This window comes from Stegastes partitus, unplaced genomic scaffold, assembly GCF_000690725.1.
Source record: "Stegastes partitus isolate 25-593 unplaced genomic scaffold, Stegastes_partitus-1.0.2 Scaffold1149, whole genome shotgun sequence".
NCBI lineage: Eukaryota > Metazoa > Chordata > Actinopteri > Pomacentridae > Stegastes > Stegastes partitus.
Window position 1 is genome coordinate 291,722 of NW_007578880.1, and position 25,006 is coordinate 316,727.

The window sequence follows — 25,006 nt, forward strand, 5'->3', positions numbered from 1 at the left end:
TTCTCATTTCCTTACTTTCCTTCCTTGTTACTAATACCCCTGCCATGCTAGAGCAGCATCATTGTTATGAATGAATCAACAATGGTATCTGCTCCACGTCCATGACCTTTACTGCAAATCCTTAGAAAATAAAACTCTTTTCACATAATTCCGGTCTCAAGGCATGAAATTAGCCTTTTAAGAGTTGGTCAGACCGTCAACAGCAAGCAGCGCTGTTGTTGCTTTGGAGCTACGTGGCTACATCCCCTCTGTTAGCCTCTCCCAGTGACCTGTGATTTTCCCTGGAATGCTACAGGGTATGTCAACTTCCTCTGAAGGCACACTCGCACACCCAAGCACATAATACAATTCACACAGAAAGACACACCTTAGTCAGGGTTGTAAAATTCAAACAAATTAGTTTTTTTGGTCGCTGGGCGAGGCTGTTGGCACACTGTCTGACAACTGAGACTAAATGTTGATTTGAACCCGCTGAACTTGCGTTTGATGCTTGTGATTTACAGGAACATACCTGTCGATGAAATGGAGACAGATAGAGCACATTAATATCAATCACACAATCACTGCCCCCAGAGAGAGACAGTGGGGAGGATTATTTTTAGTCATTTAAATGCATGTGTTGTGTCAGTCTGTAACTAAAACGCTCGCTCCATGATGACAGGCTTCGGTTAAAACAAGTGAATAATACTTTTAAGGGAAGCTCTGCCTTCAAATTAACAAGACTCTGCTCTGCAACTATCACTGCCGTCTCCGCTACCTTGAGGATATAAAAACCTGGATGAAAACGAGTTTTTCCTCATGTGTCATGAATCTGAAGTCCTCATCATCGGCCCTGAATCCGTCAGGCAGCTTTTGTGCTGACGGCTCTCTTCATTTTCTTTTTTGCATTTTGATTCTGTGTTTTCCTTGAAACTTTACATGAATCGCATTGTCAAAACTGTCTTTTTCTTCTTTAAATTTAAACGCTTCTACCGTAGATCCATCCCGTTCCTTCTCCTCCCTCCGACATTCATGTGCTCATTTTGCTCTTCGAGACAGCTACAACAATCTCCCGCTTGTCGACGACCAATCAAACGCTGGCTGATGCCAGATTACTTGATAGCGTGAACAGGATAAGTCTAGTGTTTATCTTGTGATTGTCTGGATGGAGGATAAAATGATGGTTGCTGTGATGACTTTCTCGCTTTATAAAATCCTGTCATACTGTTAATAACCGCTGTCTGGACGATTCTCGTGGGTCTATTACTCAAACTGGATCTCCTGAAAATTGTTTTCATCTGTTCCTTCAGCAGCCCATCACATCCATGCAACCCTGTAGTTTCAACACGGCTCTATTTTCAATCCGAATGCCACTTGGGACTAAAGACAGACAGGATGAAGGGGGTTTTTCCCTTCCATCCTTGTCCGTCGTAGCGCGGTAGCAACTCAGACTTGCTCAAAAACTCATATTCACCTTTTCCAGTCTCGTATAATCTTCATTTTTCCCCACAAACACAGAGATGTAAGCACGTCTGCCTCTGCTTCGATCACCCCTCTGTCTTTCTCCCACTTACACAAGCAGCCCCCCCTCGCCATCCTTGTCACGTCCACAGGGCTCGCACTGCCTGCCTCGAGGTGAGAGGTCTCCTGGCTGGGGACCAGGACAGCACATGGCTCCCTTTGATCTACCCAGCGCTGGCTGCTACCTGCAGATAGCATATTCACACACACAGCGCTCTCTCTTTCAGCCGCAGAGACAGTCCGACATCTCTCATTTCCTCCCTCTCTGTTTATGTCAGACACATTATGAACCGCGCGGACACGCTCGAGTTTTAAAATGTTTTCATTAACGGCAAAAAAAAATCTGACATTTTGTAGAGAAATCTGAACTAGCGATGGAAAAATCTGACAAGTTAAAGAGAAATATGTGCTGCGCATCGTTTAGTCTTTGTGTGTGTGTGTGTGTGTGTGTGTGCGCGCCTACTCTCATCTGGTTACCATTTGAAGGCAGAATTACAGCTAATGATATCCTGGAGGAAAACTACAGTAGCTAAACATGCAACAGCTCCTCTGTTACTTTATTTTTTTTTTTCTCTCTCCTCCTACTTTTTCCGCCCTTTCAGACCATTCCAGTGGTAAAAGGTCTGCGAGAATAAAAAGCACAGTTTGACAGATATTAATACTATTAATACTTTTGGGTTTATATGTGAGGGGCAGTTAGCGTGTGTTTATGCACATTTATACACTTTCTGCTTCTCACATCTGGATCAGAATCCCACCATCCCCCAGCAGCCTCTCTGCTACAGAGAAGTAGGTTAGAACAGCAGTGTCAAATATCAAGCTCTCTCTCCAACTCATTTGAATATCTACAGTGTTTCTGGTTGTCTAGATGAGCAGCGAAAGAGAAAAATCACAGACATGGACAGCTGCAGACAAACACATTCACACAGAACTGTGATGATGCTGCTGTGCAGGTACGATGTATGATCTGTGTACAGGTTTGTTCAAGTCCTCCTTAAGCCACGATGAGAGCGCTGTAGAGAAGTTCACAAACACGGTAACTCTCTTATTTTCGCTTTCTGCCTTCTTTCACCCCTGTATTTAACTCGTGACCAAAAAGGCAAACAAAACACACTTTCAGGACAGTCTAAATGTCACAAAAGAAAGAGCATTGTGATGGGATAAGAAGATTGGAATCATCCAAATATGCACATTGCGTGCTCCTACATAATCACGAGTAAAAAGAAGACTAATGCTATTACATGGAAGACGTTAACAGGTCATGAGGCAGAATGCACAATAAGATTAAACCAGTTGTTTCCCCCTTTTTTTTTTATTTTTCTTTTATTAAGATAGCAAAAAAGGAAGCACAAGGCACTGACACTGTATTTAGAAAACACTGCACGGATCTGTGCGGCCTTCTGACTGTGGTCACCTTCTTGCACAATGCATTGGGTTCAGAGTTTAGAGGCATTTGGAACTTTTTTTTTTTTTTTTTTTGCTTGCTTCAGTACTGAGCACACATCCTGATTAACGGCTGATATCGACACTCTCACCACGCTAAGTCTAACGTCTACACCTCATGCTACAGANGTACTGAGCACACATCCTGATTAACGGCTGATATCGACACTCTCACCACGCTAAGTCTAACGTCTACACCTCATGCTACAGACATGCTTCTTTTTTTTTTTTTTTGACACCCTCTGTACATACACATAACAGTGCTAGTCCTAGGTCACCTGTAGCCATGGTAACAACACATAGTGATGCTGCGTGGAGGGGGGAGTGTGCCGTTCGATTGACAGAGCTGATGTTTAATGGATTATAGATGGTCTTATTTTCTTTCCACAGGATGTAACTGTATAAGTTGTACATTCCATGATGATAACATACACTACAGCCACCTGCCAGCAAAATGTCACATCGTTCAATCTGTGAAATATGTTGTTTACGTGACTGACATACTATGATGTTGCTTTTTTTTATTTATTTTTTTTGGTTTGTGATATCAATACATATTGTTCTGTTCCTAAGAATTTCTGTTGCTTTCACTGCTAGGCAACATTAACTGTTGTTAAACTGGGAGGAGTACATTTAACAAGGCTTGGCCAGTTTTTAAATCCTGAGAAATGTTTAAATCAGGACAGCATGACGTTTCACAGATTCTTTGGAATCCTGAGTGTTATTCAGCTGAAAAAAAGGAGAAAATAGTGATGCATCCCACCATGAAATATTAAATCTGTTTCTTTAGCACCGTCTCAAACACTGGCTGCCTCTCGACCTCCTCCTCCTCCTCCTGTCTGTCTCACAACCAGCACATCGTCTTTCTTTTGGAGCTGAAACAGCCACAGTCGATCGACATCAATTATTTTGATAATCATTTCGGTCATTTATCAAGCATAAAGGAACAGAATTTGCTGGTTTCCGTTGCTCATATGTGAAATTTCTTTGCCTCCCTCTGTTTTACGTCATAGCAAGCTGAATATTTGGGGGTTTTGGAACATTAGTCGAACTAAACAAGACATCTGAAGGCGTGCCCTCTGGGCAACTGTGTGTCATTAGTTGAAAACCTACTATCTCTTTCCAATCTCACACTCACTTACATGCAGCCTCTCCTGCTCTCTTTAGTTTTTGTGCAGTTTTAGTCAAATGTCCTCTCCTCTGTCTGGCTTTTCTCATGGAGAAGCTTATTGTGATGGTTACATGAGTTTCCCAACCCTAAATCACTTTTATTCATTGCTGTAGAATGAAGGATATATTTGTGTCCTATGTCGCTGTCAAGTATGTGCACATTGCTTTCTGCTAACAGTCCCACAATTTCATACATTAAACAGATTCTAAAATTACTTCTGTGGATTCTATGCATGAGGGTGGTGATGCGAAGCTCCGCTGGTGTTACATAGAGAGCAGTGAATGAGGGAGTGATTTCAGCTGCACCTGTGTTTGTAGTTGTCAGTTATTATCCGGTAACTAAAAGTCGATCCGCACCTGACATTTAATCAGTCAGGAATTTTCTGTCAACCTGTGAAACGGAATGACATGTTTTACATCCGTCAGGCATAAAAATCTGCTCATGAGTCAGTTAGTCAAAGACATCTGTAAGGACACTTCTAGTTGTAGATGCAAACATATCATAATGCATGCACACGTCAGCGTGTACATGTACGCTTTTCACAGTGACATAAATTGCCGGTCTTGACAGCAGCCGTCTCTTACTCTATGGTTTGTCTTCAACAGGTCTTCCCACCACTTCCTAATGAGGCTGAGATCGCACACACCAAAAAGCTCTTCCGACGCAGGAGGAATGACCGACGGTAATGACGCATCTCCACACACACACACATGCACAACACACAGATCTACCTCGGTGAGAGGGAATGTTTTTCTGAGTCAATGTCGGTGCACAGCCAGGTCTATAGCCTTAACATCTCCCCCCATCCAAAGCAATGCCAAGACAGGAATGCAGGCTCCACACTTCTCTGCAGACAAAGAAAGGAAAAAAAAAAAGATGCCAAAGGAGTTTTCACGAGCTCAATACATCCATCAACAAAATTTGCGCCAGTTATTTATTCATTTGTGTTTGCCTGCTATGTTAAAGCTCTCTCTCTTTTTTTTTTTTGCAACATTTAACCTGCTGTCCTTTCCCAAAGGTCCAAACTCAGTCCAAACTAAATTTTGTATTGGCACATCTACTCTAATTGTATACACTGAAATCTAATTTCACCCAAGTCTGACTTCATTAAAACCAGGCCCTTAAAGAGAGAAAAAAAAAAATCTCTCTCTCGTTCTCTCGCTCCCTGCCCTGATGTCACTGGAAAACTGTTCTTCAGTTGCTAAGAGACAGGCAAAGAGAAAATGTTTTGGTTGTACATTTGTGGTTTAAAAAGAGGAAATTGTATCTAAACCAAATGGACAAAAGCACTTTCATCATTGTTTTTAAGCACAGAGAATAATTACTTCTTTCCAGAGCTGTTGTATTTATGTGAGATGGGCGCAGCGCAGGCCTGGCAGCAAGAAAAGAACAAAAATATGAACTTGGACCAACAGCAGTTTGCTTAGGTTTCAGTCTATTTGTTTTGTTCACTAGAAATATTAACAAGAGGCCATCCTGTTTTCTTGTGCACTCTGCTTCCAAGCACGCTCTCTCAGTACTTTACGGCGTGTACAGTGTGTGTGAGGGCAAGTTGTACGTGTGTGTGTTGTGTGTATCGTGAAATTTAGCAGCTGGGCAGCACATGAAGTGGACTCCAAAAATCTGTATCCAACATCAAGACCTGTTTGTTTTTATCGTTTGTTAGGAAGTGAAACTTGATGATTCCGAAAAATTTGACAACGTGAGAGAAATACTCGTGCATGCTTCACATCCACCAGAGTTGGATCTATTGTGCATTGTGACCACAGCTTAGAGCTTTCGGCAAACACCTGCCAGTCTGCTTAGCCTAAATTCATTATAAACATACATAAAAATATAATATTTGCAGCACATTTGTTTATTTTTAACTCTTGACACTGAAGTGACACAACAGGCTCCAAGCAGTCGAGCGTTTGCCTGCTCATGTTCATGTGATTTCTGAAAACAGAACTGCACCAACTGATGATCTCAGATCAAGAACTATCGGAGGAAAAAAAAAAGCGCAGACGAGTTGCCCTACAGTTGTTAGATGATCTGCCGCTTTGGTAGTAGAGCTGGGATATGTGGAACGCTGTTAGCCAAGTTTACACTCGACTTTTTGGCCATCTGTGTTAACAAAACGCAGCCACACAGACGACTTTGTTGACTTTGTTGGTGTCGATTAATTTGGAGCCGAGTCAACACGACAGTAAATGTGGAATAAGTTCGACCTACAGCCTGCATTAGTTGGTGCAGTTTCAAAGTTTTTAAAACCTTAGGATGTTCACAAATAGTGAAATAAAGGATTTTTGGAGTAATCTTGGAAGGCTGTGGATGTAGCGCTTTTCTTTTTACTTAAGTAACACGAGCAGGGTGAGAATGTGGTCGGATGAGAACACATCGAGCAACCAGTACAACCAGGTGAACTGCAGACTTCAGCCTTGAAACATAGAATAGAATAGATTTTTTTTTTTAATTGATCCCCCATTGAGGGAAATGTACACGCCACAGCAGCATCCAAAAATATAGAAAAGAAGTACTAGGAAATAACAATAATTAAGTAATAAAATAAAATACGCATATACACAAGATGACAACAATATTACATTAGAGATTAGATATAACTTTATTGATCCCTTTGGTAGGGTACCTCAGGGAAATTGTTGAAAAATGAGAACTGCTTCATGAATTTGTATGTCATATACATATATAATATACAATTAAATGAAAAATATATATGCAATATTTACACTGAAAAAGAAACAGATTTGTGCAAATTTGCTGTGCAAAAGTGAATTTTGACCATGTGTTAATTGTGTCTGTTTGGTTACCATCAGCCAGTGCTGCTGATGTTGTTCAGTCTTACTGCAGTTGGGAGGAATGACCTGCGGTAGCGCTCCTTCTTGCAGGGTGGATGCCTCAGTCTGCTGGTAAAGGAGCTACTTAAAGCCCCCACAGTCTCATGCAGCAGGTGAGAGGGGTTGTCCATGACGGATGTGAGCTTTGCTAACATCCTCCTCTCACCCACCTCCTTTATGGGGTCCAGGGAGCAGTCCAGGACAGAACCGGCCCTCCTCACCAGTCTGTTTAGCCTCTTTCTGTCCCGGTCTGTGCTCCCTGCTCCCCAGCAGACCACTGCATAGAAAAGAGCAGACGCCACCACAGTGCCCATAGCATCTTAGACTTGGAAATAGACCCCAACAAAAAGCTATCACAAGGTTTACTTTCATCAAATTATTCTGAGGCTTTAAGGATCTAGAAAGTACTGCAATATCACTGGACAAAAAATGTATGATGGTGGAGATTTAAAAGAAAATGTCTCCACATTGCTTTTCCAAGCCTTAAACCTGCTTCTTTGTTGGGCCCATGCCGTTCAAGAATTTTTGATACTGATGTCCCACCAGGCTACAACCTGTAGAACAGCATAGTATTAGCATTCATTTGCTCTGCGGTAATGCTTTCGGATACATTCAGCCTCCTGTCTCTTTACATTAAAGACGAGCGCCACACAGGCTGGCCGAATACATTTGTGCTGCAGCAAAAAAAAAAAAAAAATGGAGAAAGCAGGATGAAGCTAAGGATGAAAACTATCAAAGGAAGCATGGGGCAGAGGATAAGAAGACTGGATAGACATAAAATGGAGATCAGCGCAACTCTGCAGTAAAAGCAGACACACTGGAAAAGAGAAAGTTATGACTGTTCTCACAAACCCTTTCCCCAAACAACTGGCCAAATCATTCATCAGGGATCTCTGTGGGGTTTTTCTTTTGCAATACATAACAATTACAAAGAAAGACTGGGAGGACAGAAACGAGGCGAGTGGAACAGAAGGAATGCAAAATAGAATGTCATCAAAGTTGGTAGTTAGTACGCCTTTTATACACAGTAGCCGGGACTCAGGAAAAAAATCTAAATATGATATGCCCGGTACATCACGGCTGTGCAATCTGCTGCAGAGCATTAAAGGCTTTGCACGAACGCGTGGTCAGTAACGAGCGATCAGCTGACACAATGAAAGGCAGCTAAAGTTGTCATTACCCCCGTACTATTCTTTATGAAGCTCAGAGTGTTTGTTCATCAAATAAAATAGCTGCATGTGTTTGTCTATCAAACACGCCGATCCTCGTAGGTCGATATCTTAGGTTCATGTTCCCAAACAAGAACAAAACCGGCAGCCCAAAGGCGGTAATGAGAAACCACACAGATAATGTTAGACGTTGCGTTATGTTTTGTGTTTTTTATTGTGTGTCATGTATCAACACAGCTGGGTGGAGGGGGGGAAAAAAAAAAAAAAGTAAAGTTGCTGGAAGCAGATGAAATATGGAAATAAATATTGATCATTGGACTTTATGTACGAAGCATGAGGGTTGCACTGAACAAAGCACAAGAAAAGAGAAACAGAGTGGGACTGTGAGATTGAGTAAAGGAAAAGTGTAGGCTGGCTGTGGCAGGAAGGAAAAGAAAGGGGAGGTAGTGCATGTGTTTCTACTTTAGTAGGCACGTCAAGCAGGGCTGAAATTAGTTGTGATTTACTGGAATGTGCTGCTTACCGCTTTCTGCTTCAAAACAGAAAATGTACAAAGAAGCAGCACATCAGCTCCTTCTTTGTACATTTTGGTCTTTCTCGAAAAAAAAAAGTCTGTTAATTATTGCAGAGCTCTTTACACGTGTAGACTTTATTTTGTCTGTCTTGCAAGAAGTGCCCTTTGTGAACATCACTTCCACTGAACTGAAGAAAGACTATTTTAACACTAAACACTACGCCTGCCTGCTCGCTTCCACATAATATTGTTATAAGCCGAGCAGACTTGTCATTTGAGCTGTTGAACTGAGAGTTTAAATGTTTGTTTTATTTCTTAAAACAGTTTGTGCAGAATGAGATGTCATTACAACAAGTAGCAATTCTGCTATCTGTTTTATGAACAAAGCGACGTTAAATGCGCGCCTGCGTTTATGCACTCAAATAAGAGAAAACATCAGGAGCCGAATGCATAAAACTGAGCGCAGACACATGACTATGACTGTGTACGCACACACAAAGACACAAATATGCACATTCTTCTTGTCAGATTTATGAAGCTGCGTGTAGGCCTGGTCCCGGTTTTATAAATCTCAATCACTGTGGAACTGGCTGCACGTGCACAAGCCTGATTTCCACTCCCACAGTTGGTCATAAATGGATGCGGATGTGTCGTGAATCCCTCGTTTTCATATTGATCCTTGTGCCCACTCCACCATGTCGAGTGTTGCATTCAGTTTTGTAAAATTTACTGCAAATTAAAGGGGAGCTACAGTTCCTAGATACAGAATTCACTAAATTCCATCAACAACTATTACATATAAATGTAATACTCATTTGGAAAAGTAAGGTTTTTGCATTACTTTTAAATGTCTTTATTATGCACTGTTCAGGCATTTTCTAATCCTTCTGTTGTCTGTTTGAGCTCAACCTGTTTTAGCTTCTTCTTTGTCCAGGTAGCTGAAGAAAGTTTTGCTATGCAGTGCCTGCATTTTCTGTTTGTCATTAGTCCTTTTTTTTGTTTTGTTTTTACATTTTTTTAAACTGACATTGGTCGGATACTTTTCACAACATACCTGGCAATCAGACAGTTTAGTTCTATCTGGGTTACTGATGCAGACAAATGTTGGAGTGGCTTCTTGGTTACTGGTGCTAACGCTTGTGATGTGCATTGTAGAAGTGTGTTGTTTTAGTAGGTGCGTAAATATTAGAATTACTGTTCAGTAATGTGCATAAAGCTGGTGTGCAAGTCGCAAGTAAATTCTTGTCTCTGATCTCGAATAAGAAAAAATGATGTCCATATTTTACCAATATTTTCATACGAGATAAAAGCACTGAGAAAAGAGCCCATTGAAATTTCAGTCATCATTTGAATACAAAAGCGGGTAAATTGCATTCTCATTACCGCCAAAAACAGTGGAATTAGAGTGACATATTACAAATTGACAGTAGCGACTTTAATAAAGACAGACAGAATGGAACAACGGCGCCATTGGAGTTGAAAACGTACTGTATCTAATGGCTTGCTGCACAGTGGCTAAAGTTCGAATTAAGTGTACAAATACTCCCAATAGAAAGGAGCCATCCAGCAGAGCACACAAGACAAAACCAAGGAAACGCTGAAATATATAGCGCGAGTTTGTATTTGTAAGAAAGAAGAAGAGTGAGACCTTGAAAGAAAAGCCCAACCTTGGAAACAGGTTTACATCCAAGTAGGCATGTCAGGTGTGTTTTAACCTCAATACATACAGTTAAAGGTTTTAATAGTCAGGTATCCTGTTGTAGGTCAGCAACATGTTTAAACAAAGCTTACGTGTTCCCCTTCAATAGCTCCACAGACCTGAACTGAAAAAGGTAAGAAGTGTCATTTTAATACACATTATTTTTAAAGGTCTCACGAGAAGTTTTGAAAACACTAACAGTACGCTGAACACAGCGGAAACCGGACTGTGTCTGAAAGGGCCGGAGCGCGTTTCTGCCAGCACTGATCACATTTGCGATGTTCTTCAAGCAGCTGTCACTACACGAACCCATTACACATGGCAGAGGTTATTTATAGCACCTGACTCATACATTAATAATATGTACCTTTTAAACATAATGTCAGTGATATTTTAGTCATCATTATTTAACATCAGAAAATGATCAATGATTAATCCATGGCGCTCATATTGAAACTCCCTTTAAACAGCGGAGTTTCCCTGCAAAGACAATTTCTTAGTACCCCCCAAAAAGGTATTAGTCTTGGCCAAAGAAAAATCACCAGCACCAAAATGATAAGACTGAGTTTAAAATAAATGAATAAATAAATAAATAAATTTTATCCAGTTTTGTTTTTCAAGGTTTCATTTTCTGAAGTGTAACATACATTTTTAATCATCAAATGATCAGATATATCATGGAAATGCATGCATTTCTGTCAAATAAGCTAACAGATTCATTGCCTTTACTGTATGTAGACAAATCTTACTATCACTTCGCAAAGTCAAATTCTCTGCAAGGAAAAACACTGCTATGTGCTTTACAACTGAGGATAAAGTGAAACCATTTCAAACACTGAAAAATATTGACAGACAATAAAACATTGGCCATAATCAATCTTCTTTAATTAAGCTGATCGATGCGCCTGAATCTTGTTTTATAAATTCCATCATATGTAAGGTAAATTGCACCTTTTGTTGTTTTTACATCTGCAAGTCTGCTTTTTTTTGTATCTACCACGAACTGCCTGCTTTCCTGCTTGTAACCACGATAGCTCAAAGTTATTGAGAGTAATCAATAATATTTATGCATGCATGTATGCTCATAGATTCAGTACGTTCCTGAGTTTGAATCTTAAGACTTAGCAATGCAAATGTTCAGTCAGGCAGTCGAAGCCTTTCTCCCCACAGTCCATTAAGCCAGTGTGTTGTGTCCTATATGAAGCTTCGGCCATGTTATCGACTGTCTAGCCTGCAGGCTTCTCTTCCCCTGGGCCAATCGATTCTTCAGTCTGGGTCAACCAATGGGTCCATGAGTTCTCCATCCACATACACGGACATAGCAACAGCTATGATTGATCATCAGTATCCTGCCTCCTCCCATGATCATATCTGCCAGTTAATTTCACCTTTTTTTTTGTTACCATAGCATCCTTTCTATACTTCCTGTAGTTCTGTGCATGTTGTTTCATATGACATAGTTATCAACCTGTAGCTTTTTTGTTTTTGTTTTTTTTTTTCCTCTTTGCTTTTTGCTTTCCCCCCCCTCTACAATCTCCTATCTTTTTCTTTACGGCATCTATCAAAATTCCCTGCCGTTTCCTACAAATTGTCCTGCCACTTTACTCCACTCTTCATCTATCCTTTTATCTCTTCATCCTTCCAATCACCTGCATTGTGGCAAACCCCTCTCTCCTGCTTGTAGAGTGTTTGATCAGTTCTCCCGAGACCAGTTAACCATACTTCTACCCACTGGCCCAGGGGGAAGGCGGCAAGTCTCAGCCAGGTCAGTGACAACATAAGCAAGATCTCTGGAGCAAAATGGGACCGATGTACATATTTGACCTTTTTGAGGAATGAGTAGAAATTGCATTTTATTTGTTTGTGCTCGACAAAACATCCAAAGGTCAGGTAATAATTGGTGCCTTTTTCCCATCAAATACTCAACAAGCTCAAAATAAGAAGGTGGGATGTCAGGCAGGACCCGCCACGCAACATCAAATGCCAATTTAAACCTGATTAATACCTTAAAATTACCAGACTCATCATCCCAACCAAAAAAAAAAAAAAAGGACGTAATTTCTCAAGTGATTAGATGCTTGATCACGCCAGAGTCAGGTCTGTTTCTAAGTAACAAGATATTGTGAGATGAAATTTCATCACTGGCCCCATCATTCATCCTTAATGCAAACATCTCCTTGGCAGTAATGTGACTGATGGATGGTCAATCTGAGCAACACTCAAGCTACTGCCGAGCTCGCAGTCATTAAATATGATTAACATTTTATTACTGTCTCGCTCTCACCCCTCTACATCACCAGTGGATCAGGAGAACGGCTTATTAGAGCTGAGCCTAAACTAACAGCGGCTGCGGAGATTCAGTGAATCACCAGATCGGTGAATGTGTGTGTGTGTGTGTGTGTTTTCAAAAAAGAGAAATGTCGTATTCTTCAACAGTCTGAGCAGTCTACGGCTTAGCTCGAGATTAGGAAATCTCACTCTCTATAAGTCAAAGTAAATGAGATCTCACCATTTCTGTCAGTCAACGTTGAAGTTCTAATCCTTCAGATTTCCGTCCCTGGTTGATGTGGCAACACCTGTGGTTACCGTGGTAACAGCGAGAGCAGTTTAAGACTTCTGCAAACACTCTGAAAGCATCTACTTCATCAAAAAAATCCAACAGAGGAGCAACAAGTGTATCTGTTTACAGTGCAACCAAACAAACTTCTTGTTTCAATTTGTTCTCGTGTTGCACACAGCAGAAGTAATTTTCCACACAGCACCAGAACGGAGTTTAGTTGGGTCGGTCACTTTGCTAAATACGCAGAAAATACCCTGTCTAGTTTCATACACACACGTTTGGATGAGCAATTTTAGGAGGTCTGTGATAAATACGCTGCTTCCTTCGGGACTGCTTCAGATTAAAGGCCATCGTGTGTCGTGCCAGTGAAAGGCCTTTAATGTAAAGCAGCAGTAAAACATGTTCAGTTCACTTTGGCAGTAACTTAATACAGCTGATATGGCTGGTAGGAAAGTAAACAGCAAACAACGAGGCTGTTATCAATGAGATAAACTTACAATTAGGCTGGATTACATGCTGCATTGTTTCTCTTTAAATGAATCATTTCAGACGCCACCATGAATGACTGCTGCTGGGAAAAAAAATGACAGTAAGTGCCGTGTTGTATGATTAAGTAGGGCACCAGTAAAATATTAAAACCATCACGAAAAGCTATATACTGGAGTTAGTGTTTGATGTAAAAGCAAAAGCATCTGAAACTAGTATGATCGTGGAAATACGTGGCGAGACAGCATCGTCTTTCTATTCTGTACAGAAGGGATGAGATTAAAAACCTGTACGGTTGGCGCAGATCTGGCTGAGACAGAATATTTATGAATTGATGGAGTTGGGTAGAGACGAGTTGGAAGATGAACTGTCTCCCAACCTCCCTAAGAGAGTGGAACACAGCGGCCAGGCAAAACATAAACCACATGAACACTGGAAAAAAACCTATAAATACATTTGGGCATTTCTCTAGTTCTTCTTTAAAACACACACACATACGACTACAAGTTTCACTCTAGATCTGTGAAAACGTGTTGTTTTTGTTGTGACATATTAAATTCCACATATTTTGGATTTTTAAATTGCTTGGACAAACAAGGCAGTTGTCATTCTTTTCTGACATGTTGTAGATTTCAGCAATTAAAAAGAAATTGCTGGATTGATCAATGAGGAATATAAAACTGAAATGTTCTGTTTTTCTTGACAAGCTTTTAAAACAATGTGGTTTAATTTCAATAACTGTTAATCTGCTTTGTTTAAAAGTAATTTGGTCTACAGAACAAAACACCAGAAAACTATGAAATACAGAACATTTGTCATTCCAATGCCCACATCTGAGGTGAAATTATCAAATCTCTGGTTTTGTCAGAAATATATTAAATTGCTGATCAGCAAAATGAAAAAAAAAAATACAAATTCTCATGTCTGAGAACCTGGAAGCATCGAAAGTTTACAAAAACATCCATCCATCCATTATCTATTTAACCCTCACTGGGGTCGTGGGCTTTACAAAAACACTGAAAATAAAATGTTACACAAGGTATGAAATAACAGGACCGTACAGCGGTATCATCCAGGCTTCTTGCTCGTCTTCGCTCACTGTTTTTCATGAATGTAAATATTCTTGATCCCGCCCACTATACTCAGACTGGTCCACTGTTTCTCCATCTAGGAAAAACACCGCCGCTGGCCATAACAGTACTTGACTCGCTGATCGTGTCAGAGATGTGGGCAGCAGTTTAGACGGTCAGGCTACCGACTATCACAACAGTCCAGAATCTTCCATAAGTATTCTCTTAATTTGAGAGTACTGGCTGAGGATGTCTCAGCATTTGTTTAACATCTTTTCCATCCTCCTCAAGCCATACAGTCCCATCACGTCGCGTTGATAAGACCATTGCCACACTGCACAACACCACTCCTATCCTTTGTAATCGTTGAGTGACCATAATCAGTGACCACAATGATTGAGACCAAACCAAAATGGAATCATTCACACTTTTCATTTATATGGGTTTTTTAGTTTAAATCGTTTTCCCCATTGGCGACAATAAAGTTTTCACTATCAGTTAATCAAATACAGCATTCTGAAAACTTATCAGAGGTAAATCTTTACAAAGTAGTATTTTTTTACAGGAAAACTACAGTAAGTTAAAGATACACGTGTTTCTGTTATCGTGTTCAACCACTGTGTAAAATACATTAATTATCCACCACAGTAAAACCACTGGTAAGGGAAGTGACTATTATTGATTATGTCATCACATTGGCAGGGGAGGGGATATATCAGGCAGCAAGTGAACAGTCGGGGCTTTAAGTTGGTGTGTTGTAAGCAGGAAAAAGGGACAAGTGTAAGAATCTGAGCCATGCTGACAAGAGCCAGTTGTGATGGATAGACAACTGGGTCAGCTCATTTCAAACACAGCAGGTCTTGTGGGGTGTTCCTGGTATGCGGTGGTTGGTATCTACCAGAAGTGGTCCAAGGAAGGGCCACTGGTGCTACTGCAGCAAAAACCTTAATGGTGAAAATGATAGAAAAGTGTTGGAACACACAGTTCATCACAGCTTGCTGCATATGGGGTCAGTGTGTTCACGCTGACCACTGTCCACTGTTGAAAGCTCCTACAATGTGCACACGAGACTTAGAAGTGGAAGTTGTATCCAAGAAAAAGATGGTGGCAGGATGGGGGAAGAAGGAAAGCCAGTTAAGGCAATGTGATGCTCTGGGCAAAGTTCTGCTGGCAGACCTTGTGTCCTGGACCTCATGTGGGTGTTGCTTTGACACCTACCACTTACCTACACATTGCTGCCAAACAACTACGCCCCTTCATGGGAACAGTATTCCCTGATTGCAGAGGCCTCTTTTTGGAGGATAATGCTCTGTGCCACACTGCAGAAATTGTTCAGGAATAGTTAGAGGAACGTGGCAGAGACTTCAAGGTCTCCAAAGTCCTCAGATCTGAATCCCACAGGGATTCCTTCATCAGCCACAGATTACCTTGAAACAGTGTCTGGAAAACAACAACAAAAAAACGATTTAAGATGTCGGGCTTGTTGGGCAATAAAAGTGATAGAACAGTGAAAGATTAACAAAAAAAGAGAAAAACAGCAGACGCAACTGCAGGAGGCAAACTGTTCAATCAGAATCTGCTGCTAACGCATTGATGCCTGACACCACAAAACACTTTTGGAGGTCTTGTGGAGTCCATGCCCCCATGGGTCAGAGCTGTTTTCGCGGCAACATTAGGCAGATGGTTAGAACATTGTGGCTGGCTGATCAGTGTAAATAGACTTCTTTTAAGCGCAAAGAAAATTTCCAAGGTTGTTTTTATGTTAAGCTATTTGGGGTTGAGTGAACATTTTTGCAAAAGAGGATTGGAGCTGAACTTTTGAGTATGATCGTGTCACAAAATTCTCTTTCACAGGATAGAACAGTTTGTGTGTGTTTTTTTCATGTGGCTTCAGAAATGTCAGGTTTGTTCAATCATTTTTTTTTATATATATATATATATATTTTGTCTAAAAATCAAGCTGTTGAAGGTCTGCTAAATTGAAAAACTGAAAGGAAAAGATTTTGTGAGGAATAAAAAAAAAAGAAGAAGCCCACATTGAAATCTTGGCATTGAGGACCCCTTGAGGAAAGTTACCTTTCTGTGCACATCAATCCAACCTCCCACAAGACTCATGTAGCCCCATGGGGTCACAGATTTGGCTTTTGTCTCCATCTTTTTTTGTGATTTCTGTTTATTCAAGAAACCTTGTTCATGTTATTCTATTCTGACACTGGGTATGAATGCAAACAGAACTTTTAATGTACTCAAAAGGGTTGTTGTCCATCTATCGTCCATGTATAGGTACTCAGAATATAATTATGTATGTTATATTAATGTGATGATTTTCTGCCTTTTTTGTGTGTGCTTAAAGGATCTATTATGATTTTCCTATTTTCTGTTGTGTGTGTGTGTGTAGGTGTGTGTGTGTGTGTGATGTCACAAAATTTCAAATAATAAGGTAAACGTATGTAAAAATAATACCTGTTGGAAAATAAGTTTTACTGCTTTTTTTCCCTTTTTTTTTTTTTTACCCCGTCATCTGCTCGGTACAGATTTCTTTTATCTGCTACAGGCACAGCAAGTCTTCTTGGTAAATGCATGTCCACGTTTTTGTTAAACAGTTTATCTAGCATTATGGGCATTTCAATGTGCTCCATCATACAATTAAGCACCGGTGCTGGGAGGAATTCTACAGTTTTTTTGGCAACAGCTGGGAATTTTACCAGCTACGTTATCTTTGGTATTTCTTTACAGCAGACGTTTTACACTTCAGTCAGCATTTTAGCACTTTTCCCACATGCACACCTATGAACAGGAGTATACATATAGAAAAAAAATTACATAAGACTTGTAGCTGAAAGACAAAATCCTTACGTCAATCAATAACGGATATTCACACTGTCCACTCTCATATTCAAGATGGAATTCATGCTCAAAAATGTGTGTATCTTAGGATGTGCTATTTCCAAATAAGAATTAGGAATTATGTCTTTTGGAATTTCCTTACTGGCAAGAAGATGAGATGGTGCTCACAAGCAAAGGCTTCTATAAATCCGGCTATAAGAAGAAAGTGGGCTTTTGCGGAGAAGCGTCCTAAAGAGAATGGTGCTAAAACGTCCCACAGTGGCTGAATTGAATATTTTTGTTGTACCATTTGGCTCTCGTGGAGTGCCCGGAATAATACTTTTAAATATTTTACAAAATTGTCAACACTTCAGCAATTGACATTAAAATCACTATGTGTGATTTTTAGTGATGTTCAGTGTGTGTGGCTGCAGACTGTGGCTTTGTGTGTGTTCATCTGTGTTTCTGCACACACACGTAAATCTTTAAGTACTTCATATCCAGTCCAGCTTCAAGCCTGAGTGTTGTAGTATCTAATGCAAACTGGTTAAAAATTGCAAATGTATGTACTATACTTACTTAAAATCAGACAGAGGTGCTGTCGCTTTTGATGATTCATCTTATTTGTTGTGTTATTTAGTGGCATAACAAGTCATTTGTGTTTCAACACGCCTTACAACTTCATAGCAGCATTTCTACTTTATTATTAAAGTGCAGCACAGTCTTTTAGAATGTTTAGTTTGATTACATAAAAAAAACCTTAACGTTAGGCAAACGGGGGAGATGCTGTGTAGCAGATTTGGAAAGTCCCTGGGTTGGAAGTGAAGCAAGTTTCCCTGCATAGAAGCATGTCTGGCTGCTAAAACATGCTGATTAGCAGTCGAGTTCAGCTTTGTCTTTTGGTTTCTTACTTTTCGGTGAAATATTCAAACTGTTCAACTGACCCATGTATATTTGCTTACACATTCGTTATTGTGTAAATCGTAGTAATAGTACTCATAGTAGTAGTAGTAAATTGAATTTATACACAGCTTGTAAAGTTTTAGAGTCAAAGCACTTCTAGAGTTCAGTGAATCTGAACAAAGGTGAGTTAGCTGCTGCTAGTTGAGTTTGTGCAAGTTCACGGGTTGAGGCAGATAATAGGTTGCCTCCTCGGTGCCAGAGTGACTAATCCCCTGGACCATATGTCAGCGGCTTGTCAAGCCCAGAGCCAGTGCAGCAAAACGACACAGCGATGCAGGACAGGAAAACACAGGCACACTGTGCATCCACATGTAAGCAGGCACTGGACTTCAGATTTTGTAGTTCGTAGTTCAGTAGATGACGACTTTAACATGGTTTTTCACTTGTCACAGTAACATTTGCAGGAGTATCTCTGTGAGGTGATGAGTAAGGGGCACAGATTAGTTGAAGGTACAGGTCAGCTGCTCCTACAACATCATGAAGGTAACTGAAACCTGCTCTCTCATTTCAGGAGACAGCAGCGGCCTCAGGGAGGAGGAGGAGGAGGAGGCGGAGGAGGAGGTGGAGGTGGTGGTGGAGGCGGAGGAGGAAAGAACCAGCCTCAGCAGGTACAGCAACAGTCACCACAGCAGCAGAGGGCTCAACCCCAGCAACAGTCTCCAAACCAACAGCAGCCGAATTTAATAGAACTGGGAGATAACAGAAACAATAGCGCCGGTCGGCCGCCTCGCCAGTACCAAGGAGGACATGGGCAGCGCCAAGGAGGACCCCCACACCACGGATACAGCCAGAACCGGCGTTGGCACCACAATCAGAAAGGTCAGGGACACGGACAGACAAACGCTGCAGGTGATAAAGGAGTACCCCCAAGAACAACCAAAGACAAAGAGACTGAGAATGTAAAACTGGGTGATGAGCAGATCAGATCACCTCAAGACTGCAGCAGTAAGAGTCCCAATGAATCACCCAAATCTGACTCAGCGCCCAGTTCAAATGTTTTCCCAGACCTGACAGTTAACAAGGAGTCTCCCAACCCACCGCGAAGTGGAAAGGCAAGCGAGGGCCAGTCGGAGCAGCCCAAAATCAGCCTGCTGCAGTCGTCAAAGGAAAGGCTGAGGAGGAGACTAAAGGACAAGGTACCGAAAAGCTGCTTAGTACCTGTCAGTCAGTATTAAGGCAACCAGGATTGATGCATATGTGTACACACACACCACCATTTGGTCTTATAATTACTTCCACTGCGTTCACAAACGGACACACTCCCGTCGTTAATATACACACAGGCAGACACACTTTTTCCCACACTACCATGCTTGAATCATTTGCCTACTTATTTATTTAGCATTCAGGCTGACACACACCCAGACTGGCAGGGAGGGGAGTGCATGTTCTCGCTAAGGAGGTGAAGAAACTAAAGCGGCATTAGCCTAACAGTTTTTGATGTTTTCCACTGTGCACTAAACTGATGAGTCGGCCAACTGTGTTACTGCGCTCAGCTTCCTCCTTCTACAGCTAACTCATTAGCACCAGGAGGGGATTGATTTGACAGCACAGGACTTCCCAACAGGCAGCAATGCAGGAATTAATAAACATATCCTTAGTGATGCCAGTGAATCAATGAATCCAGTCTAGGAAGCCAGCCTTTGCTTGATTTAAGTGGACTTGCTGGACCTTTTTAATCTTTGCGTCATGATTTTTTCATAGCTCGCAGACTTAGCAAAGGGCATTCAGCTCAACTTTCAGCATATGCAACTACTGAATCCATATAAATGTGGTCATTTCATCTCTGCTCGATCTTTTTTAATATTTCTCACAAATTACAAAACTTTAGCACATCGGTTACCTCACACAATATTGACTCAGTGTCATGTCATGTGCTGTCTGGCGCCCCACGTAAATGGGAAGTGTCATTTGTTTTGCATATTTTAGCACAGTAATTGCAAACAAGAGTTCCTGTGCCTGAGGAAGTACATGAAAAGATAATAAAGTAGCTAAGTTTATCTGACGAAAACGGTTTAGAGTGCATGAAAATTATTAAAAGTAATAAATCAACACCTAAAATAGATAGCTAGGCATTTAGAAGAATAGTAGAAGAGATGGTTTTTAATAATGTATTAACTGTCCAGCTCCTGCTATGACACTTAGATACAGTGGCAATTTACTGAAATAGTCTATATAGAATATTATATTAAAATAGTAAAACACTACCACATTTGAGTGACGCAAACGCTACAAATGCACTTTAATAAGTCAGGATTTTTTTTCACTAGAGCAGCATTTCCCAGATAATAAAAAGTCCCTATCTGACACCATTTATTTCTTTTTATAAACACCTCGGTGGTGAATATTGTATCGTCACCAGGAGAGCCCACCCGATAAATCAGTTAGCCGAGATTATCATCTGATATTGGTCTGTTAGAGATTTATTGGTATCAGCGTGTATATTGGCTGATTTATGCTAATATGAAAACTGTCCTTTGCAGAGCATAATGCACAAAAAAAGAGATGCTTGGGATAATTTAGAAACTGTGTCATCACATAGTTTGTCCAGCAGAGTCTGCATTGTTTGAAACACTGTCAACACTATCTGCAGCACATGTAGCAGAGCATGTGTCACAGCTGAGTCAAGCTTTGTCTTCATAGTAAGTTGCGAACAAGCTTGTGAAATACATTAGCTGAGGGTTAATAAACAACACCTCTATAGCCTTCTCTTTTCAATATGTAACATTCTACAAGTGTAGCATATAAACAGTATTGTCTCGTATATCAGTATTAGAGTTTGAATCTTCTAACATTGACACCATCTCCAACAATATCCAGGCTCTATTCACCAGTCACCTACCACTCATGTTGCTCATCTCATGTCTCACCTCAGGAGGAGGCACGCGTGGAGAACTCGGGCTCCGGATCGCGGAGCATGGACCGGCTGGTGGACCTTCTCAACAGCATGAGGAGCAACAGCAGCGGGGTGGAGCAGCAGCTGGCCTCCTTCATGGAGGAGGCGCAGTGCTCGGCACGGTCCGAGGAGACCCTGGCTCAGGTGGTCAGCACCATCTACTCCAAGGCCGTGTCAGACAGGAGCTTCGCCGCAACAGCCGCCAAGCTCTGCGACAAGATGGCGCTGTTCATGGTGGAGGGGACCAAGTTCAGGTCGCTGCTGCTCAACATGCTGCAGGTGAGAAGGCCGGTCAGAAATCAGTTTTCACCGCAGCACCTTCCAGTTTAAAGCTTTACTTAACTTTTCTTAATTATTTCCTTCAATTCATTAAATTTGCACGCCTGCCTTGCACATTTTTAATCATTTTTTTTTAAATCACCACCACAGTCCTTACTGACTGACTTGTAACAGAGACTTTCTACTTGAACTTCTGTGAAAAGTCAGAGCACTCCTTTACCACAGCTTTGTTGATGTTCTAACTGGCTGCAGAATTGTGAAATAAGCCACAGCCTCGATAACAAGCTGACGAAGCATCTAGTCTGTGGTTAAAACTGAATCTCAACTCTAAAAGACATGTTTTGGAATGTATTTTGACGGCTTTATTAAAGCTTGACACTGACTCTCTCAACAGACCTGTAAAAGTCTGGCACAGTTGATTTACATTAAAGCTACAATTAATCCTGAAACACTCGTGCAACACAGCAGAAAAATGTTCAGCATGAGCTTTAATATTGAACTGTTGAAGTCAATTTTAAAGCAAACAATGCAAAACATTCTATTAATGCTGCCTTCTTTTTATACGTCATCTTTGGGATTAGACTTTTTGACCCAACATTTAGTGTAAAAATGTCACCTTATTCACTGCTGGCTTGTTTGTTACTGCAGTAAAAAGTCCTGCAGCTCTATAGAAACAGCACAACAATGGCTACAAGTAGAGAGAAAACAAAAATGTCTTTTGTGCAGTTATATCATCAGAAATCATAAAAAATTTAAGTTGAATGTCTTTAAATAATTGTATCAAGGTTGTTGTTTTTAAAACCTGGAATTAACATTTATAATATTTTTCAAAGTGCACCCAGTTGTTACCAATACTGGGAGAACATGGTTGGCCTCCACATACTATTGATATTCTACTTACTTACATTTTTTATTTGTTACCGTCCTACTTTGTGTACCGACTCTAATATCCCAAGAAAGGCATCAGTTACTGTAAACAAGATGCTCCTAAAATGCCCTTTTATTGCCTATAATAAGCGAGACACACTTGCTAATGCACTAGATGTTATTCAGCAAACCAGTCATTTTTAAAGTCTTTGGTTTTACAAAAATCCTTCATCCAAGCTTGGTTTATGACAACTTTCAGGTGGAAACCAACTGTGTGTGTGAGACGCTGTAAATGTCAGTGGGCAAAGTAGCTAATCCAAACACCCGGGGGAGAGGGAGACCTGTCCCCCCCTTCACCCTCCATCCCTTCACTTAACTGCACAGTTCCAGCCTTGCACCCGTGATGAAAACATCCTCTCAGCCGTTACTTATTTCGCTGCCTCTCACTCCTGTCCTCTCCCCCTTCACCTCCCTCATGAGCTCTCTATTCTCGCGCTCCCCCGTCTTATCGCCTCCCCTCACCCAGAACGACACGGGCCAATGCCTCGCTACTTCCCCCCCTCTGTACAGTTTCCATATCCCCTCTCTCACTGTAACCACACTCCTCCCTTTCACCCTTTGCTCCATCCTGAGCGTCAGACAACCTCCCCAGAGCGGCAGGAAGTCCAGAAGTGGGCAAACAAGAAACACATACACGTTGTCGTCAGATGACATTCAAGGTCTAAATGTTAACCCACCCGCTGCCTGGCCGTGCTTCCTTCTTTTCCTTGCCTTCACTTTCACCTGTTTTCTTCTCCTGCAGATGCTCTTTTCTACCAGACTCCTAGACTTATCTTTTATCTCCTCCCTTGTGTTTTTGTGTTTTCCCACTTAAACACCTCTTTCTTTAGATGTTGAGATCTTTATCCCAGACCCAGCAGCCGCGAATCCCGCCTTGATCCTTTTAGCCCTTTCTCCACTTCATATTCACTCCCCCTTTATCACAGCTGTGTGGTCCCTTCTCTTCTTTTATTTCTCACTTTATTATCCACTTCCCAGCCAGCACAGGCCCCCTCCTTGTCTTTGACATTTTGGCTTTCTTGCTTTGAAACATTCTAAATGTTATAAGTGGGCTCATGAAGGTCTTCATTAATGATGTTGCTTCCAGACCCCTGGATCTCAATATGGGGGCAATTAGTGTGTGACTGCTCTGCTTATTAGAAGCGAAGCATCAGGGTTTGTTGTTGCTACGCTTCAACGTAACCAGTCTTTCACCTGTGAGATGCTCATTTCTTTAACACAACAATTATTGTTGTTGACACTTCGTCCTTTTATTTTTCTTCGGTAATTTGCTGTTTTGCTTGCCGTTCAAGTGTCAACATCTTTGGAGATCTGCGGTGATTCTGAGCGTGTTTGTCTTTGGCAGCGGAGGGAGTTTTCAGTTGGACACATTCAAGGCTGCACGTTCCGCGTATGCGAGCGTTCAAATGTGCGAGAATACAAGCCGCTCATGTTTCCACAGCAGTTCAGTCCTAACCGGCAGTACACTCTGGGAAAAAAATGTGAGAAGCGGAACGAGGCGCTCTGACTGTTAATAAAGTTTCAGTTTAACCTGCTGAATAACATCTTTACAAGTGCACATTAAGCATTAACCTATATTAACCCCAACACTTTTACAGCACTGACACAGTTCAGTACCCTTCGCTTTCATACTAAATTAACATACTCTCCTCTACTTCTGGCTGATAAAAGAAATTCATGAATTTGCTTAATGTGTTTTTCAACTGCGTTTGGGATTCAAGTACCTTTGGGCTCAAGGTTAATATTAGTGCCACCTACAAAAACTCCCATTAGAGAGTTAGCAAAGTGTTAATGGTGATTAATGGTTCTGCCAGGAAAGATAGTTTACCACCACTGCTTATGAATTTATGAAACACTTAAATATCCGCCTACCCGCTGCCTACTTAGAACTTGTAATACACATTTACAAAAGCTGACTCTTGTGTTTTGGTGTATTTTCCAGACTAAATATGTTTTTTTCCCCCCCTTATCTCCACCTCCACAGAGGGACTTTTCCCGTCGTGAGGAGCTCCAGCAGTCGGATGTGGAGCGGTGGTTAGGTTTCATCACCTTTTTGTGCGAGGTGTTTAGTACCATGAGGAGCAGCTCCAGCGAGCCATTCAGGGTGCTGGTGTGTCCCATCTACACATGCTTACGAGAGGTCTGTATCCAGTTTTTATTTATCAATAAGTACGTCGATAGCCAAATCGATCGGCACCATCCGCGTATTCCAGTAAGAGGAAAACGTCCAGCGGCGTTTGCACATCTTGTCTGTTCAGTTCGATATGTGCAACAAGCCGGAGTTTCCTGTTTTTGGCCAGACCTAGTCTAGACTCAAGACACCACAGTGGGGTTTGGTTAGTGGTGCAAAGAGTCAGGACACCATCAGTTCCAGGAAAATGTGTGACCCCAGGTTCATTTCTCATCAGCTGCTCATGCTCTCTTACACACACTCCCCCAGTCACCATGGAAACCATATAGGGCAGCCACAGCAGACGCGCCGCGATACAGAAGTGGTTAACAACAGATGGAATATTGAAAGGGGAAGCAAGTCGGGGGAGGGAGGTGAGAGGAAGCGCAGGAGACTGTGGTCAGGTCGACAGTTAGCACAGAGGAAGTTTACTCATGGCATGACAGGTAGAAAAGACGATGGGATAAAAGAAATCTGGGAGCGAAAATTGCTTTTT

General features: G+C 41.4%; 1 protein-coding gene across 2 annotated transcripts in view; it reads left to right on the top strand.

Moving 5' to 3' along the window:
* ctif (CBP80/20-dependent translation initiation factor) overlaps positions 1–25,006 on the top strand; it is a 65,258-nt gene that overhangs the window by 32,174 nt on the left and 8,078 nt on the right. Inside the window, exons 8-12 of one of the 2 annotated variants that reach the window (XM_008296741.1) lie at positions 4,720–4,796; positions 12,018–12,098; positions 18,750–19,374; positions 21,114–21,413; positions 24,325–24,480. In XM_008296741.1, coding sequence (XP_008294963.1) covers positions 4,720–4,796; positions 12,018–12,098; positions 18,750–19,374; positions 21,114–21,413; positions 24,325–24,480 — 1,239 coding nt within the window. The remainder of the gene's footprint in view (positions 1–4,719; positions 4,797–12,017; positions 12,099–18,749; positions 19,375–21,113; positions 21,414–24,324; positions 24,481–25,006) is intronic. The other variant, XM_008296742.1, reaches the window with a different exon arrangement.